The sequence below is a fragment of the Erpetoichthys calabaricus genome, chromosome 18 (assembly GCF_900747795.2).
Source record: "Erpetoichthys calabaricus chromosome 18, fErpCal1.3, whole genome shotgun sequence".
Lineage (NCBI taxonomy): Eukaryota > Metazoa > Chordata > Cladistia > Polypteriformes > Polypteridae > Erpetoichthys > Erpetoichthys calabaricus.
Genome location: NC_041411.2, coordinates 16,814,327 through 16,834,758, shown reverse-complemented (window position 1 = coordinate 16,834,758; position 20,432 = coordinate 16,814,327). Strand labels below are relative to the sequence as shown.

The window sequence follows — 20,432 nt, the reverse complement described above, 5'->3', positions numbered from 1 at the left end:
TCCTCCTGAATCCGAGGTTCGACTATCCGACGGCCCCTCCTCTCCAGGACCCCCCGAATAGACTTTTCCAGGGAGGCTGAGGAGTGTGATCCCTCTGTAGTTGGAACACACCCTCCGGTCCCCTTTCTTAAAGAGGGGGACCACCACCCCGGTCTGCCAATCCAGAGGCACTGTCCCTGATGTCCATGCGATGTTGCAGAGGCGTGTCAACTAAGACAGTCCTACAACATCCAGAGCCTTGAGGAGCTCCGGGCGTATCTCATCCACCCCCGGGGCCCTGCCACCAAGGAGTTTTTTGACCACCTCAGTGAGCTCAGTCCCAGAGATGGGAGCCCACCTCTGAGTCTAAACATGTTTTTACAAGGCAAATTATTCTGTCCTCAAAAGCATAATATTTTCAAACTTAACATTATGAAGATATTCAATGTTCCTTAAAAGTTTTTAAGAATCGGCGTTCTAAGCTTACAGATGGCTTAACGTCTATTACAGACCTGATTGTGTGGCAATTGGGTGTTTGGAGAAAGAAAAGTAAGGACAGGAATTAGTACATTTGAGAAAAAAAAAAAAGTACTTCTGTAATAAAGAATTTCATTGAAGGTCGCGCATGGCGCAGCAAGCATCTTGCTGTAAGACATGAACAATCACTGTGCCACCGTGTTCCCATGTTTAATAACATGCTTTAACTCATATCATCATGAAAATGATATCACGTATACTTTATACTTCTCGGTATTTTAATTACTCAGAGAGCTGTACTATTACGAACGTAATGGATTCTGTGTCCTGTCAGAGGAAGAGCACGTAGTGATTCGGGCACATAGAGCACATATAAGATCAAATACAAAACAAAGCATTTAATGTGCTACTTTAGTTACGATGGGATTTGAGAAACTAGTAAATTAAACAATTTTAAGATGAAGTTTATGATGTTCTACTTTAATGACAAAATAAACTATGTGATTAAAGTGGAAAATTTCGAGATTAAAGTTGACATTTCATGCTTTTTTCACACAGTGTGCCTTTTTTTTCACTGTACCCTAATAAGCTTTCATATGACACTCAGACGGTGGGCTACGAGTCACCTTTTCATGCTGACTTTGATATGTGACAACTTTTTTATTTCGGGCACTGTGCGACTTTGTGAACTTGAGCTTTCGAGTTTCTCCGAACACGCTATGTCACTCGATCAACTTCCTTTTGTTGCTTATATAACTGTTTAAACCAACAAATAGTACGTTTTTCTTTGCCTCCATTTGGTATTCACTGAAATTCTATTTTTCCTCGTACTTTTGCCATTGCCTTTTCACAGAACGCTGGGCTTAAGGGCTATTTATATTGATTTGCATATTCAAAGAGGTGTAATTCTGGGAGGAGTTGGGGCGGGACAGCAAGAGCGTACACGTGCGTTTATTTCCACGCTGAGCGGGATTTATGTAGCGGAAGAACGCAGAGATTCCTGCATCTGGATTTTTCTGTGTGTAAGCACATTTCGGCTTTTGTGCTTCCATCATGTTATAGTGCGAATTCTACGCAAGGCGTTATGCATGAGGCCCCATGTATTGGTGAACAGTACCAGGCCTTACAAAACTGATCAGAGCATCCCTAATTTTATTTATATACACATACATTACACACACTAGTATTAAGTGTCTATGCCAGCTCAATAATATGAAATAGGTATATTTTAAAAATTAAAGGTATTGCCAGGTGGCAAAATGATGGCTTAGAAGTCCATGCTGCTACCTCACAGCTCTGGCGACATGACTGAGTTCTCTCCTGGTCACTGTCTCAGAATTAAGTGTATGTTCTTACCATCTATGTGGGTTTTCTCCTGGTACTCCACCTTCCTCCCACATCTCAAATATGTGTACACTGACCAACAATTCTAAATTGTCCTTCTGTAATTGACAGTGGGTGTATGTGCCTCCTTTTGTAACTCTTCAAACAGAAAGGGTTCCCTTTATGATCTGTCCCACCCTGGACACACAGAATCCAAACTCAGGACAACACTCTATGCCTAAAGCAACTGACATAGTCAGTCAAGGAAGAACTCTGTCCGCTCCAGTCACTAATGAGATATCTGATTACAGGTGGCAGCAGTGGCCTGTCTCCATGGCAGACTCATTCCAGTTGAGCTCTGCTATAACGTAATGGACTTGAGTCCCATCCAGGTTTAGTTTCCACCTTGTGCGCAATACTGACAAGATTCATTAAAAACTTGTTATTAATCAACCAGTTGTAATTTAACAAATTAAATTTTTCCTACATTTACAATAACTGCCTGTAGTAATTACCTACTGATGATATAAAGAGTTAAAAGTGAATAAATAAAGAATATGCCAGACCACAGGTGGGTTTCAGCCTTGTGGATCCCAAACTAGCATGATGCTGGAACAGTATGGACAACTCTCATAAAAATTGGGTTCTTGTGGTAACTGAGTAAAATTGAATGTAAGAGATAAACAAAAAAAGTCTAAGAAATAACAGTAAACACGAAAAGAGCAAAGATATCAACAGCCTGCATCCTTTAACTTAGGAGTGAAGGCAGTGATGGAACATGAAAGGAGGCAGAGAGAGAAAAATAGAATACAGTAGTAATACTTTACTGATGGGCTAAGGAGTGAAGCTAGTAATGATTTAAACTGGTGGGCAGCACACAAACATTGCTGGACAAGGGATAGAGGACAGTGGTTGTAAAAGGTGTTGCTCTGAGTACTGGGGTAAAGATGGCAATGGCAAATAGTAGTGAAAGCAGGCTATTGTCATGATAATTTTTCCAATGGACCTTACAATCTGCTTACATCTGTGGTTCAAACCAACAAGAGGAAACACCACATAAAAATACTGTATATCACATTATTGTCCATTTGTTGAAGAATGCTTACTTTGATTTCCTACAAGGCTGTGCAACCACACGAATTAATGTCTGTTGTTAGCCTTTAGCCGTGTACAGCACAGGGCATCATCCATGTCAGAGGCCGAATGTAAGCGAACAACAATTAGTTTAGTAACTGAAATGTGATAATTTCTTAGGGAAATACTCCTCAAATTCATAATAAATATAGTATAGTTGGGAAGCAGGCTAAGAAAGCAGGTCATTCCTCAGCTCACAAAAGGTCCAGTTAAGCAAGGAAAACAAATTTGGTAGACATCTGGTTAACAGCAATACATTTCTGACAAAGACCAACAGAGTGACATACAGAGACTGTCTACCAAGCTGCAACTCGGCCAAGCTGCCCACAATCATCAGTCAGAACAGCCTTAGTCAACCTGCTGCCTGAAGTTGGCTTCTCTGACAGCTGCTTGCCCTCCGGCATGCATTCAAACACTACCTAATCAATCCCTGCCAAAATTAAAAAGGCAGATCTCTCTCCTTTGGTGGTCCTGTTACTCCATAAGTCTCTATCTACCCTGACATCATTACTTTTGTTGACCAAAAAATTACAAAGACCTTATAATCAGTTCAGAGACTTAAGTTATTTCTCAGAAAAATAGACCATCAAAAGGTAACATCCATGATGTTCCATTTTACAACAGGCACATTAAAGCAAGTCTCTGGAAAGTCAAGACAATATGTTAATACTGTACTTGGCCCAGAAAAAATATCAAATACTGACATATACACATTGGCCGGCAAAGTGCCAGCTCCCTTTAACAGCCACAACAGAACAAAAAAAAAAAAAAAAAAACAACAAGTACTGTAGTGCACAGCAAAACCCTACGGACTTGGCAGAGCAGCATGGCATAATTCCAAAAGACTACCATAGAGGCCACCACCTTTGCAGCTTTAGCAATATATTGGAAAGCAACAGGATAGAAATGAGGAGAGGCAATCACTTTTACACCATACCTGACCAATGTACTACCATGACCCACTTAATTTTGGTTGTGTTACAGCTTCTGCAAAAAAAAAAAAACACTTATCCACCATCCTCTAGCATACCAAAATGTAACCCTCTCCTCATTAAAGCACCCTTATCCATATATTTTGGGGGGCAAAATTATTATAAAACATCCAATAGGCCATTTATACAAATTATCTCCTTTACAGCAGCTTAACATTATTTTACCATTGCCCAGGCACAAAAATACCACTGTCGCACTTGACTGTACAATTTCCAGAGTGTTCCTTGCCTTCATAAAACTCCTATTAGGGAGCACATGAACCCCACAAATTAATGCTGCTTTCATGTGCTATTTCTGGAGATAACACTGTGAAGTCTATTTTATTGTGTTTTTGTGAATTTAGGATCAGCATTTTGGAGAAACAAAAGGTTTCTTTTGACTTGCTACTTGGTCTTCTCAAAAAGCAACAAAAAGTCAAGCAAAATAACACCTTTTATTGGCTAACTAAAAAGATTATAATATGCAAGCTTTCAAAGCAACTCGGGCCACTTCTACAGGCATAGCTTGGCAAATTCTGGTAGCACAGTTGTCTCCAAATGTCCCACTGACATCTACCTCTTCAAAGGGTATTTACTTGGAAGTTTCCACTGGGAAACTGATGTTTCCCATTGGTTCCATAGCATTGGAGGGCTGTAATATTTCAGGGTGATGTCCATACTTCTTCATTAAACTGAAAGAAATTATACCAATCAATATCCTTTCTGTAATATACAGGACAATATTACCATACAAGCAGTAAATTTAAAAGTACCAAAATAAGGTAGTCAGACAGGCTCAGCTGACTCCCAGAAAAAAACTGCTCAAGCGTTTGGTTGCAGGTGCATCTGCAATATGTGGAACTGTTCACTTGCAGAAAACCCCCGGAGTAAACAGCAGGACTGACGTCATGCAGGCCATGTCCTGATCTCTGGGGGCTTATCGCATTCCATACTGTTGTTAGAGCAACATCCCTTCTAAAAACAGCCGGGTTAATTCAGCCCACAACACCCAATAAGTAGCCAGATTTAGAGCGGTAAACCTCAGGCAGAGTGCCCTCTCGCCTCCAGAAAGGATATAAGGAACTGGGTTCACAGTAAAAATTCCATTAGTGCTTTTGAATATCAATAAGGAACAGCTCATCAGGACCCAGCAGAAAAATCAGAATGAGTACTGTGTATGCCACAGGACCAATAGCGATTTGCAAGTGCCGTCTCTAAAATCCAAAGGAAGGCTAGGCAGGGTTTCTCCCACTAAGAAACTGCAGCTTAGCATATACATACATTACAAACTGTCAGTTACAAAAACACTATTCACCAACTGGGGTGCAGGTCAGTGGCAGTGATATTCATAAACTTGAAAAATAGAACACCGGTACAGCCTCCTCACAACCTCCACATCAAGTGGTCTCCAAAATTAACACTAAGACAAAGGGACCGAAAGCAGCGTTCACTACACACATTAACTTCATGTTTCCCTGTGTGCTATCCATCAGGACATAACATTGCATTCCTGATCCTCACCCATACTAAAAAATTTCCCAAAAGCAAAATAACTCCAATGAGACCCACACTATAAACAGGTGCTGCCCAAAGATAAAGGCACCATACTATCACCACAGACCTCAAACAAATAAAAATATGCTTTAAAGACATTAATAAAAGACTATAGCAACCTAACCACGAAATATAAATAAAATTCTGAAATAAACAAACAATGTAGAATTTCAAACACTGGCACACTGATATCTGTAACTCGGGTTATTGCTCAGTGTGGTATGTCCCACATGCAAACTGATACTGTATCAGTCCCAGTGGGTAAAATACTAGACTGTCAATCATAAGGCTGCAAACCAACAACTTATATTTTATATAGCATCTTTCTACAGTGAACATCAAGTACAGAAAAATAGTATATCTGGTTGTACATTTACTTTTTTACAGTTGGACCATGGGTAGGTTACTATGGGTCACACAGTGGATCACAGGTGGAAACTGAACTTGTAACCTTGTAGAGTTCTTTTCTTAGCTGCTATACCTACAAGTTTAATCCCTACCATTTACACACCAAGTGACCTTGAGAAACTCAGATCACTAGTCTTCACAAACACGAAACATGCAAAGTACATTACTATAGCAGAAAGCTCCTTGTAATAGTGTTGTACAAAGCACACAGTGATGCAGTCTCCTATGTCTCACACATAAAATGACTTTCGCAAGGTTACTAAACAAGGCTATGCCTCCATCTGGAATGCTACACATTTCCCCATTAATTCGGAAACCTACATTGGAATTCTGAAAGGAGCCGTAAGAAAAAAAAAATCTCCAATGCCTACTTGCTTCCTTGACTAATAGGGAGGACAGCAATTTAATCACGGCAGGAATCTGCATCTCTCATTCACAGGAAACCCCACACCTTGAGACTGGCAAGAAGCAGCAAATAAAAGTCTCCGTAGAAACAGAGGGAATTCACCTGGGGCCAATGAACTATGGCAGCATTTTTTCATGAAAATTAAAAATAAAGAATAAAATACTTAAAATTACAATGCCTAAATATCTGTCTTATATTATATTTTACGATACACCAATGCAGATGTGAATAACATATACTGCACTGAAGACTAACAATTTTAGTTCATAAGCACACTCAAATGTATATTTTTTGCATTATATACTTGACAGACACCTTTATCTTAGGCATCATGCAAGATCGGAATATATTACAACCTTTTACACATAACTTTTAAAAGTTAAGATTGTGCCTTACTCAGGATTGCATAGGCAATAATTCAACTAGCATTCAACCAAAAGCCTTAGTCACCTAACCATATTTACTATATGAATGCAAGAATTCAGTTTGCTTTTTATTTACCATATTTAATAATGAAGCACCGTCACAAGAAAGCTATACAAAGCAAATAAGATTACAAAAAGAGGACAAACAATGCCTTTCTCGTGTAGTACACCTACTTTGTAAACTTTTATTGATGCCCCCATTTGCTTTATATCTATCATCTTCAGCACATGTTGCCTATGTGTTTTGGTAATTTTGTACTGATGTCTGATCCCAAACTGAAACGTCAACATGTTATTCTAATAATTTACTGAATTATACAATTTAGCACTTCAGAAAAGTTTGAAGCACAATAAAATAACTAAAGATACTATACTTTCTTGGTTGCTAGCTCTACTGCTAGCAGGGCTGTAATTTCCTTCTATGGAGTTGTGATGCCCTATAATCCCCAACGGATTCCTCAAAGTTTTCAGAAGTGATGCAGTTTTACTTGACTAGTTACTAAAAAATTTATCTTTGTTAGAGTTGTCAGAGTTAGGGTTAGTCTGCATAGGCTCTTCTTGTTGCAAGGCACCCTTGTTAGCCACAGAACTACTCATGACGAGCTTGGTAACAAAATAAGTAAGACAGAAAAAAGGTTTATTTAAAAAAAAAAAAAAGAGTCATCCGTTTTCTGAACCTGCTTCCCAGAATGAGGTCATATGAAACTCATGGCTCGTATGGTTAGGCACCATTCATTGATGGGGGGCACTCATGGGACCTATATTCCCCACACTATAATCACCATTCAGCCATGCCTGATGTCTCAGGATTAAAACTTGTAGACTCCACAAATAAAGCACCCTTCAAAGATCCAAAATGGTTCCTAAATGCTACAAGGCAGTAATACTATCAGTCAAAGTTAAAAGCTGCAAAATGTTACCAATTTCATTATAAATACTTGAGGTGCCAGGACTTTGTCAGGTTGAGAGCTCTGATTAACATAAAGGGGAAATAGACAGTGCCTAGTCTGAGAATAAAACACATCTTTATGACAGCGGTTTTAATCACTGTGCCACCATACTACATTTTTCTATGTTGACTCTGCACCTTCTTTCCATGTCAGCATAAGTATTTCTCTGGGTACTCTGGTACTACATCCACACCCAAAAGACATGATTGTTAGGTTAAGTTGTAATGAAGCTGCATGTTTAAGTATTGGTGTGTGCATGCAGGTTGGATAATGGAGGTGATACATGTATTAAACAAATTACAACGAGTTGTCAGTTTTTCTCTTGACCACATTAAGAATAACCCATGTTATTTTACAAGTCAAAGTTATTTTTTCACAACTACAATAATAATAATAATAATAATAATAATAATAGTAATGTTTAATTTACATAGCACCTTATGCATTGTATCAACTTCCAACCTCCTCCTCCTTTCCCATGCTCAAGGCACAATAATGATATACATGAATTTGCCGTGGTAAATTAGGTTAAGTGAAGCATTTTTAATATAGTTAAAAAATGTAATGCCAGTTGTTATAGTTTAAAATGGCATTAATAATGCACCAGTGAGTGCATACATGAAAACAAAATGTCTTAAAAATTACCAAATATGACGGTTTTCAAACCAAGAATGTTCTACATTATTGAACTATGTCTTGAGGTTGTACACATATAATACTGCCTATCCATGACATTTTTGCAATTTATATTTTATATAATTTTTCTTTTAAGAATATTATATTTTAAAAGAAGCTTGGCAGTGTTCCTCACACCATTACCTATCTCCCTCCATGGTAACCTTGCAGCCTCCTTGGGCATTGTTTACTATAGTTTGTTTTGTGAATGTTGTGATTGCCATTGTTTAAGAGCTGTACAAGTGCTTAAAATAGGTTTTTCTCAAGATTTAGTCAAATTAGCTGCCATTTTAGAGCAGTGATAAATCTGACAATGAAAAAGAAAATGCCAATGCCACACTAAACCATTTAAATCACTTAATTTTGTGCTATTTTTCTTCCTTAGTTACTTGAAAACTCCATCCATTACAGCCACTATGAACAGGTACATAAATATTTATCTTGAGCTCAGGAAAATGCCAAGAAGTTGTAAAAAAAAACTTCCAATGTTCTTTTGTTTCATATACCTTCCATGTTTCTGAGGTAGGTTTGTTTACTAAAATTCAAAACTTGTCCAGATTCAAAACAGACATAATCATGAAATATTAAGTATTTTATGTTAATGTTTGTTAATGGTGCTCTTTTCATTTATATATAAAAAAATACTTTGCAAAAGAATACAATTTTGCATGGAAAATTAACGTATACCACGATTGTGATAAAATAACTCAGGCTTGAAAAATACCAAATTGTCCTTTAATTCATGTTTAGATGAAGACACATCTGTTTTATAACCCCTACCACAAACAAAAATTTTGGTCCATAAAGGTAAACATCCATCTATCCATCTAGCATGGAACCCACTAAATCCATTTCAAGGTTGTGAAGGTCAGAACCTACCTAAGCAGCATCAGGCACACTGACTCACATAGGACCAACTCAGCTTTGTGCTTTAGGCAACTTGCAACTCTATGAGATGTGAAGGGCAAATCACAAAACCTGTAGAAAAAAATCATACAGACCTGGGGACAGTATGTAAACTCTACAAAGACCATAGCAAACTGAGATTTAAACCAAAGACTCTAGGTTCAGATGGCAGCAGTGTTTACCACTGCACCACGATGCACCTCTTTTCATCTAGCTAATCAAACTATTAACACATGTCACAAAGCAGAAAAAATACACATATATAGTGGAACAAATATGCAAAAGTTAATTACATGCTGGAAAAAAGGATACACAATGCTTTAGCAATAGGCTTTCATGTCATTTTCTTTTGTTTTTCACTGGAATTTAGTTTCACTTAATTTTTTTTTTTACCTTCCAGATGTATGCAGGCACAGATTTTACTGACTCCTATGTATGAGATATACACAAACATACAACAGAATCCTCTATTTAGCAGTGGGTCAAAAGTGTTGAATACAAATTTAGTAGCACATTTTATTCTATATAATATCATGCATATCACTTATAAAAATAACTTTATATGATAAAATAGTTTTTTCTTACATAACCATCTATAGCCATCATTTTTTAACATTAGTAAGTAAGTGCAATGATGTACCCAGCCACAGAAGGCCACAGAGAACTACAGCCATTCTTGGCAGCATCAGATTCAAGGCAGGAACTCACAAATACTGAAGATTAGTCAAATACAGAGAACTCATAAAACATTTTCCTATTCCTTTCATTTAGCAGACTATTCCTCTGTCCAGTTCTCTACAAGTGCCAATGCATGTATGGCTTGCAGTATGAACAAACTTTAATCAACTGTTATAGGGTGGTAAATAATGTGGAAACTGCCAATTTTTGATTTACGATATATGCACAATAGACAAATGATGTAAAGATCTGACAATATTACTACATCATGTAAATAGAATATTTGGTAAAAGTCATTTAAAAAATTAAATTATGGTTGCATGAGAAGTCTGGTGGAACTATTAATATATACAAATGAATAATTAGAAATGCCATTTCTTTTCACACTGTTGATGCAAATTTAGATAAAAAAACCCAAACAGGGCTGACATCTTTAGCACCATCATACCATCTATACACATAGCACCTTCCGGAAAATATGCATACTATATGGATTACACATAAGATGGACAAGCCAAAAAGACTAGGTATGTGCAGCAACATGCTTAATGAACATACTCTATAAAAAGACTAATTCACACAGCATGCTTAGACCTATTCAGGTTTACAGTATCTATTAAAAGCAGATGGAATGAGAGTAGGAGCTCAAAGGGCAACAAAATGCACTGTTAAAGAAGATGGTGCTCAATGCAATGACAAATGTATACATTTTGATAGTAACCTATCTAACCCACTAGAAAGAAGCAGGGCGATTATGGGGTCAAAAGGGCACTCCTGCAAAACAATGATATTAAAATGCAAAGGTGATTACAAAAAAGTGTGATCAACGTGGACATTAGTCTACAAATATAAACAAAGTCATGAACATGGTTTACTGAGAGCTGATAAGCCTTTTCAAACTCCACTATCAATGAAAAATCAAAGCCTTTCAAGTGTGTATCCTCGCCCGACTTATTTCTGAATGTTCTACTTCATGGGTTAAAGAAAACTACGAGGTTCTATTTCAGAGTACTGCTGGGAATTTCAGTGACATAAAAAACGGGCTTAGGTCATCTTAGATTTGACATGTCAGAGCAATGATACTTTCTTTACAATCTGCTCTTCAGCCTGAAAAGATGACAGAGTTTAAAACAGCATATACAGTAGCTGGTCCCATGGTGTACTGTGATAGTTTTAAACCCATGCAACAGTGCTGCATGGGCAAGTGTATAATTTAGCTCTGAGATAGACTGAACCACTGTCAATGGTTGCTTTCTGTCCAGAGTTTCCAAGATAGGCCTGGGCTGCACCGTAACTACAACCTGGTAGTTAATTTAAAAAATAAATGTAAATCCAATTAGACTTTTTTCAGTAACATAACAAACGTGACTGTAGGATAGAGAAGAGCAGAGCAGAGTAAAAACATCTCTACTTCGCTCAGACTGGGAAACTTTGCAATAATAGGGAGAAAAGAAACAGGATGGTAATTTTTGTCCAACAACACCTTGACCTGACCAGTCAGCTGGTAAATGGGAGAAGATTTGTCTTTTAGGTAGGGCTTCAATTGAATGAGGAATTGAGAAATATTAGAAAACAAGGAAGACTAGTTTCTGCCACATTTCTGCAACATAAGTCCTCTCAACTAATAATAAATTCATATGCATGACGGGGATGAAGAAATTCATATTTTATATTATCACACGTGTGCCTGAGGTTCGCCTGCTGGGCTCATTTGAGGTAACCTCTACCTCTCCTGGACACAAGGGGACAGTCACTGATGACATCATCTCTTCTTTACCCCACAACCCTGAGAAACCACCCAATTAATTAATTAACTCACGGAAAACTAAATGGACAGTTAGATAAATAGACAGCTATGACATAGATAGAGTGTTTAATCTACACCATCTTATAAAATCATAAGTTTTGAATATAACTGATTTCATATTTCTACAGGGTTATGTCATGTCAGATGAAGCAACCCATTCACAAAAGTTCCGGGAATGACCAGTAGAGATTAACTGGCAGTCTTGTACTTTACAGTTCATGACATCAGTTATTAGGCTACAGTTTACTGCTAACACTAGTCTATCCTAATCAAAAAAATGCTAAAATACATTAGAATCATATACGCAATTCACCCAGGTTTTCATCAACAACTATAATGTTGTCTGAGCTCCATTCCCTATTTTTATTATGCACTACACCACATTTATGTGGATAACTGTGGAACCTGACCCTTCTGTGTGTTTTTCAAGATCAAAAGTGCACTTGCATCTGTAGTACAGCCTGTAAATTAACATGTTGTCCTCTGGAAGAGCTTATCACAGCTGTTAATGCAAACTGCTATTCTAATCCCAGCCCCAATAGTAATGCCTTCTTCAAGAAGCATGATGACCTTGACCTGAAATAAGTAAAACCTGCTCGGAAAACTGCTCACCTGGTGCCATTTTTAAAATTATTGTAAGACATCTGATGGTCCTGAGACTCAAATACATGTAGATCTGCCACTTTATCCTCAATAAAGAGTTACGTCATCAGAGCACAGGCTTTACAATCTACATATCAGACAGTAATTTAATTGTATGCTGGAAGGTTACCAAAGACAACTGAAAGATCATTTGCACTATCTCAAAACCCTCTGTATTGATTTGCCCTGAACTTCACTTGCCTGTAACCATTCAGTCATATTTGGTTTGGGCCACATGGAGCCATAAAGACAACACTGGCTATACAAAGCCATTCCTCATGCATGCTCTTCAACACTAGACTATACCACAGGGTATCTCCGAAAGGCAGCAAATCCTGTAATCTAGTGGCTGAGGTGCTGGACAGTTACACAAAAGACTAATTTCAGTCTGTCAGCAACTTGCCTGTTCTCCCTGATGTCCAATTGTAGAAATGTGTGAACCCCTGTTTTCTACCTATTTCCACATTAAACTACTATGGATAAAAAAAAGCAAATGCAGAGTAAGAAGTGACATGTCAAAAACGAATAAGTAAGGTGGACAGCAGCTGTGCTGAAACATAAATGTTTCAACAATGACCACCTGGCTACAGATGGAAGCTACTGAAGGGTAAACTTGGCAAAAATAACAGAAAAAACATTTTCACATAAAAGAATGTCGACACATAAAACATGCTACCTAGATACGTAACTGAAAGTCACAACTTTGGAAACCTCCAATCTCAAAATGGTATTATACTGGACTCATCAGGAATTGGCAACAATGCTTCGGTTCAGGGATAGTGGTAGAGTGGTTAGCATTGCTACTTCATATATCCAGTGCCCTGGATATAAATTCTAGGGTGAACATTGTCTGAGTGAAGTATGTTTGCTCTCCCCGTGTATGAGTTTTTCTTTGGGTATTTAGGTTTCATCAACATCTCCAAAATGTGTGTGTTATCACCAAGTGGGCTCTCTGACTCCTTGAATGACTGAATTTAATTAAGCAGGTTTAAAAATATCTGTATATTGGGGTGCACAGCCTGTTTTCATTTACAAAGAATTTATGTTCTGACAGAATCTTCTAATTACATAACATCTTCAAACCTGCTTAATCCAATTCTGGGTGACAAGGCAGGTCATTCATAACGGACCAATTTAGAATCACAGATTAAACTAACAAGCACCTCTTTGGGGATGTGGGAGAAAAGCCCATGTGAAAAACCCACACAGACGATGACTGGGTGCAGGCTTTGAACCTAGGATGCTGTATATGTGAGTCAGAAGCACCAAGTACTATGCTAGTATGCCACCCTTTGTAAATAAAACTAAATAAAAAACTGAGCCTAACAGGTCACAAACAATTAAAGCGGCCTGTTCCAGGCCCATACATCAAGCTGCACTTCAGACAGGTTAAGTAAAACAAGTGCAGCAGGCAAGCCAAGAGAGTAGTGCAGAACACTGCAGACCCAGCTGAGTTAATGTAGAGATTAACAAAAAAACTCAGGAGACACAATATATAGGCACTAGAGCCCCCAGCTCTCCAGCTGGAGGGAGCATCCTACTGGGAGCAATACAGATTGCAAATCTTGTAATGGCTTAAAGCAGAGCCATGAAGCCAACAAAAATGTTTCACTGCACAAGGAATCAATATCAACTCAAGACCTCCTTGTCATAGCAGGAGGGGCAAGTGAATTAGGCCCAATTCCCACACCATGCCACTACAACAAAAGATGATAAAAGGAGGTATTTTCTTTATGAGTATAACAAATCAGTGCACAGAGAGATTAACACATTTCCAGAAGATATGGCTACTACACCAGGTTTAGCAAGCCACCCTTAGCACTGCAACAGGAATAGCAAGGGAATCGGACAAAAAATGCACTCAAATATAATTTATATTTTTAATAAATAGTTACTATTTTTATGATTTCAGTAATGTCTCAAAAGAAAAGAAAAAAAGAAAAAACACACACACACAGACACAACACAGTCTATCAAGCAAGACTCATCTTCTGCAGCAGGCATCCCTTTAGCAAGGGACAAACTCAAAACTCCAACAAAACTTTTGTTATTCTCACTGCAAATCTGACCTCAATCTACCAACAGCTTCTGCCAAAGAGGAGGAGCCCTACAGTGGCCTGTTAGGGAGGGGCCATTCCCTATGCCACCCTGGGGAAATGCAGGTGCTGCATTTCACCCTAAAATAACAGACTACATTGTACTGTCGAGCTGCCAGCAACTCAGGCCTGAACAACACACTGCTTGCATTAAACTTTAATCATTTTCAGTCTACAACCTGGTGCTCTTTTTTACGGAAAAAGTCAAAAATTATCTTAAGAAAAATAAGTTTTTAGATGAAAACCAACAGCTTAATAAAAAATAGGTCAAGATCAAGCAAGCAAAAAAAAACTCTCATTGTAAGTTCTGCTCTTTACCTATCACCAATTTCAAAGCTCTAGAAGTACAACATTTACCGCCAGGGCTATGGTCTTATTCCCAGAGTCCGGACGTATTGTCCTGTGCATAACAAAATGCTCCAGGCCGCGCTCCTGCAACAGACACCTCTCCTTATTTAAAGATGAATGTAGGAGAAGTGACATCAAATAGATCTGAAGCACTTCACTCCTGAATATATTCAGGACCCCCCTCCTCTCCTTTCCTCTTCTCCTGGAGCTATTGTAAGCCATTCCCATAGAGACACAGAAAGCCTGCATTGTGACTATACAAAGGCTGGGATGAAGGATTCAGGCCAGCTCGATAGCCCTGAACTTTTCTTTACCTTTTAAATATATAAGAAAGACTAAAAAGTGTAAAATATCTAATGTATTTTTTTCTTCTGCTCTTCATGTAATTTTTAAAGCGGTCAAGATTTCACAAAGTTGCTCGTAGAAGAAAAAGTTTGCTACTGCGCCTTTTTATTTTAATTTCCCCTGCCTCCTGCTTCTTTAAGACATTCCCCTTAGCGGGTCCCCTTGTTGCCATGACAATGGACACCAAGTGAGAACGCTTTTATTTTCCCCTTCTAACAAACTCATAAAAAGCACAATTAACGGGCGGGGGAATGGTGGGGGGGACTCAAAAGAAAGAAAGAAAAGAAAGAAATTTGCCAACTGCAAAGTTTAAAACTCTTTTGAATATCAGTAGTAACCCCCTACAGCACGTCTGGGACACCATTAAAAAACAACATTTTAAAGCAAACTTTCAACTCAACAGTAGAAAAACTTGTTGAATGAAGCATCAAGCCACAATTTTCAAAAGGTAGTGCAATGCAATATTAACAGTTCTCTCGAGCACCTTGTGGATGCGCTGTAAATGACGCTACATTAAATAAAACGTACCTAGGTACTACCTTTGACAGTTACCGCTCGCTAGAATCGCTTCACAAAGCAAAGCAGCTTTATTATTGGTTACCCCCAACCAAATCCAACCCCCCCCCCCCCCCCCCCCCCTTTGTAACCCAGAAAGAAAGGCTTACAGTTTTGGAGTCCAACTCGTGTCTAGCCTGAGCCAAGACTTTGTCAACTCCTGCTTTGATCTACGAAAGTAACGAACCCGAAGCCTCTGAATATAAAAAGGAGGAGATGCAAATGACTGTGATCACCAATCACGTTTCCAATTTTTACGACGGTTCTTTATTCGAGCTGCTCACCTGGACCTCTTTGTAACCGGATCTCTCATCACCATGCACTCTTTCACGTCACCGAACTTGCTAAAATATTCCTTAAGACCCTCTGCAAGACAAGAAAACAACAATCGCAAACAGAAATGGCGAGTCACTACTATAACCTATATCCCCTCCCCCAATCCCAAAAATAAAAATGTTAACTCAGTACAAGTACTGTACATATTTTCATACCTTTAACTTTTTTTAAACACAGACAATGTAGCTTATTCCATCGTAAAAAGTTACCCACTCCCCTCAAAAAATGCCGGCTCCTTGTTAACAAAGAATGAGTAAGTAGTGCTTATGAGATGCTCAGTATGGAGCGCTTCTAAAAATGTAGTAATAGCCGAGGCTCTTTTTTGACTTTACTTTTCTACTCACTACTCATTATACCTTTGGGTTTATTGTTTTAACTTCATTGTTCAATTAGCTAAAATTTAATATTTTGCCCCCTTTACTTCAGCCCAAAATACCCCAGTACCATATTTTACTATTGTATTCACATTAATCTATCAAAATAATTTCGCTCGCGATCTTACACTTCCATCGGCCACAAACCCCGATCAACTTTTACATTAACCTTTTAGAAATACTTGACTTGTCCGTTTAACGGGCTGGACATACCCATCGTATCAGCCCCCCACACTGTCCACTAGGCAGAGTAAATTAATCTCTGCTTTGCAATGAAGGCTGCCTGTCGAATGACTGACTGGCACTCGCCGTATACCAAGGTGAACTCAGTCTCCCTGCACGTTACTCACAAACGATCCCTTTTCCTCTATTCCAGAGAAAGGGGAAAATAGTTAAAGTTGAGTCAAATATATTTTTCAATGTAAAATTTAATCAAAAAGACTTTATTTTTCACCTTTCAATCCTTTTAATCATGGGACGAACGATCATTCGTTCTTGTACTCGTAATTTAAACTACACAGTTCATGTAAAATGTATTTTATCTACACTTTCGCTCTAAAAATATAAATTAAATATAATCTACTTCTCGGTTGCATCGTGCTAAAAATAAAACACAATCTGCCCTTCTCGTGTGATTTTGTTTCTTTAACTGCACCCTGAAAAAGTTTTAGAAAAAAAAGTTCAAAGCGCTTACCTTGCGTGGTCTGCCAACTCAATCCCCCGACGAACATTTTGCTGAACGGGAAAGAAAGGAGGAGAACACAAACAACACAGAAAGAAAACATAATTAAAAGAGAAATACAAAGCTTAAAGAAGCAAGCACATCGGCCATGTTGGCAACGGGGATCTACAATTTAAAAAGAAGAAAAAAAAGTAAGACGGCCCGTTGGTTCCTTTTGGCAGAATGCAGCTTGAAAGGTAAAATAAAGTTGCATGCGATCGATATGATTCTCCTTTTCTCTTCCAAAATCAAAGCATCGCGCACACCTCGGCGGGCTCTGCTTAGCCACGCTTGTTTCGGAAATACAGATCCCGATGAGGCAAAAAATTAAATAAATAAGAAAAAGAAAGAACAACAATTCTATCGATTCCGTTTAGATGTAAGTCCTCAGTGCAAATTGTTTACCAAGGGTCGTGGGGGGAATCCGGAGAGGAGAGGCTGCTCTGGCTCCCTTCGGTCTCCATTCGTACCTCTGTTTTCCCTGCCGAGGGCCCAGTAAGTGTTAGAGGTGGGATTCACAGGGGGAGAGAGGGAGAGCCGAGGAGGAGGGAGGGAGGATGGGAGGGAGAGGGGCGGGACACTTGAGTGACAGGCTCCCACCGGAGCCGCTGAGTCAGGGGACGGGACCGCTGCGCATCGGAGACCACGCCCCTCCTGCATCCCGACCGACAACCCCTCGATGAATGAATCAAAGAATCGCAGAGACTGCCTCCTACCTGCCCCCCTCACACCTGGGAGGGGGTTTACGAATCCCCAAAACAGATACTTGCAAACAGAAAGGAATACACAAGTTGCGACCGGGTAAAGTGAGAAAAATAAGTGAAAAATTTGAACCAAAGAGGAATACGCACGCTATCGGATATGAGTAAAAAAAAAAAAACGAAAAGGTAATAAACGCAAAAAACGGCGTGCCGGCACGACTGGATAAAAAGGGATACAAGGGGTGTTCTATAATCGGAGAGGAAGTGGAGTAAAAGTGGAAAACTGCAGCGAGAAGATGAGTATACGAAAAATAACCTGAAAAAACATGACTTTAGGCTACAGAAATTAGGTGTGGGAGAAGATATGCAGAGAGAAAAGAGTGATTAAGAAACGCATTCTCGACAGCGGAGTTCATAAAAGGAAAAATGTGAGGGAAATACTGAACGCAACGTTGAAGTGGCAACTAAAAAATAAAAAAAACCACGACTTTGACAAGTGGGACAAAAAGTCATTCCATAGACAGGCGCTTAGAAAAAATGTTAGAAAATAAAGACAAGAAAAGTTGTTATGTATATAAACTAGAAGATCTGTGCAAAATTACAAAAACCATGCAACAGTCAACCAATCGGTCTTTGATAATTGTACAAGGACATACTAAAGTCACAGGGAGAAACGCTCGTTCGACTCTGCATGGCAAACTAAAGCAACACGGAGAGCTACAACAAGATTATTATGAAAGTTTACACGAAACGAGGCCCTGAAGGAGAAAGAAGAAGAAAAATAAACCAAAAAGGCAAATTAAATTTATTGTAAGGAATTTTTAGAATGGCGACACAGAAAAGGGGCAGAATGAAAATAAGTATTGGCTTCCCACTAACATCATAGAGGAAGATACAGGGGTACCAGTTTGAAAACTAAAAATTACTGAAAATGTTTACAAAAACTACAATAAATGTAAATGCAAAAATTAATCAGCAAAGGAATACACATTATATTTTTCTGGTCGATATTTTATTTAAACTTATACCTCAGATCAGCTGAAAGGAAAGCACAAAAGCTAAAAAGTGCATTAAAAACACATTTTGAACAAAAGCAATGAAAGTTGCTCTGATTTAGAGTGAAATGTAAATAAAGGCAGATTAAACTTTTAGTCTTGGTTTAGTTAATAGTGCCTTAGGGAGTATCCCTTTATCTACACTTAGAAAAGCCCTTCCTCAGCCACTATAAGGTGACATGATGTCAGTTTCTCTCTTCAAAAACAACAAACTGCATAATTTATAAATAGATGAAACGTAAGGATCGTGTAACAGACGACTCAAAAACTGTCATTGTGTTAAATTAAGACTTCCCATTTTGCAGTCCACTTTACATCTTACTTTGAATAGGTGAATTATACTCACAAAAACAAATGTTTTCTTCAGTTTATAGTGGTATTTTTATAGTGCTTCTTTCTCTATGTATTGCCTAAAATATTTTATATAACCTCGTTGAATTAACAACTGTTTTAAATATAGGATCATACTTGGAAACACATTGTGTTCTGAACATTTGGTGTCAGTGCTGACACAGGCCCCACACAATAAAAGTGTTTAGATAATAAACAGTAACAATTGTTAAGTGCTACAAATTTTAATTTTAGAAAGTCTTTTTTACAGAGCCTGGGAGTCGTAACAACTTTTCTTCGATCAAGCTATATATCTCTTTTTAAATATCTACTACAAGGTATCTTTCATTATAGTCATATAGAAACTTTCACCTATCTATCTATCTATCTATCTATCTATCTATCTATCTATCTATCTATCTATCTATCTATCTATCTATCTATCTATCTATCACATGGCATTTGATTTTTTCTTAATTTGATTAGATTTTTTTCAACAGCACAGTGTTACTAATGCATTGTTGCCCTTGAATGCTGTCAGTTCTGACACCTTTCTTAAAGAAGGCCCGTCTATTTGGTGTTAGAATAAAAGGCACATTACAAGTGGAAGGGTTCATTTCATTCCCAGACAAAATCGTATCACCATGTTATTACATCAACTTTTCCACACCCTTGCAAAGTTTTACAGGTAACTATTTCATCTAATCCAAATACTATATATACACACAGCTGCTTTACGACTTTGCCAGGCACTCGATGTCCCCTAGCTGTAAAACAGAGGAGATTATAGATATACTGTAATAGGATTTTTCTTTGGAGCGGAGTTGTTTTGACTTTACGTTTCAGCTTTTCATAACAGAGTGCCCCCTGTTGGAAATTTAAGGATTTATTATTATACAGTCATTTTCAGCAGCAGAAAAATGAAAGTTTAAGTTAATGCATTACTTTTTGAATTCATCTCTAGACAGAAGCCAAACGTTGTATTAAATCATATCTTTTATACATCTGATTTGAAGTTGTTCCTGAGTAGCTTTAATGAGAGCAAACACTGATAAAGCAAAATCATCTCACATCTGCAGTAGATGTTTAGAATCACAAAGATTAAATACATTTTAAGAGTTAGGCTGTGGTTCCTATCAATGTAGTACAGAAAAAAAAATGTAAGAAAATGGATTAATTTATTATTTTAGAAGTTTATAAAAGTGGACATTGTAGTACTGCAGGAGTTACAGCTTT

At 38.1% G+C, this 20,432-nt stretch overlaps 1 protein-coding gene across 1 annotated transcript in view; it reads right to left on the bottom strand.

Moving 5' to 3' along the window:
- Window positions 1-17,959, bottom strand: part of msi1b (musashi RNA binding protein 1b) — a 68,948-nt gene extending 50,989 nt beyond the window's left edge. The window contains 5 exon segments of the mRNA XM_028824813.2: window positions 15,790-15,843; window positions 15,845-15,875; window positions 15,964-16,045; window positions 17,084-17,124; window positions 17,516-17,959. Coding sequence (XP_028680646.2) covers window positions 15,790-15,843; window positions 15,845-15,875; window positions 15,964-16,045; window positions 17,084-17,124; window positions 17,516-17,574 — 267 coding nt within the window. The 5' untranslated portion in view covers window positions 17,575-17,959.
- Window positions 17,960-20,432: the final 2,473 nt, after the last annotated feature.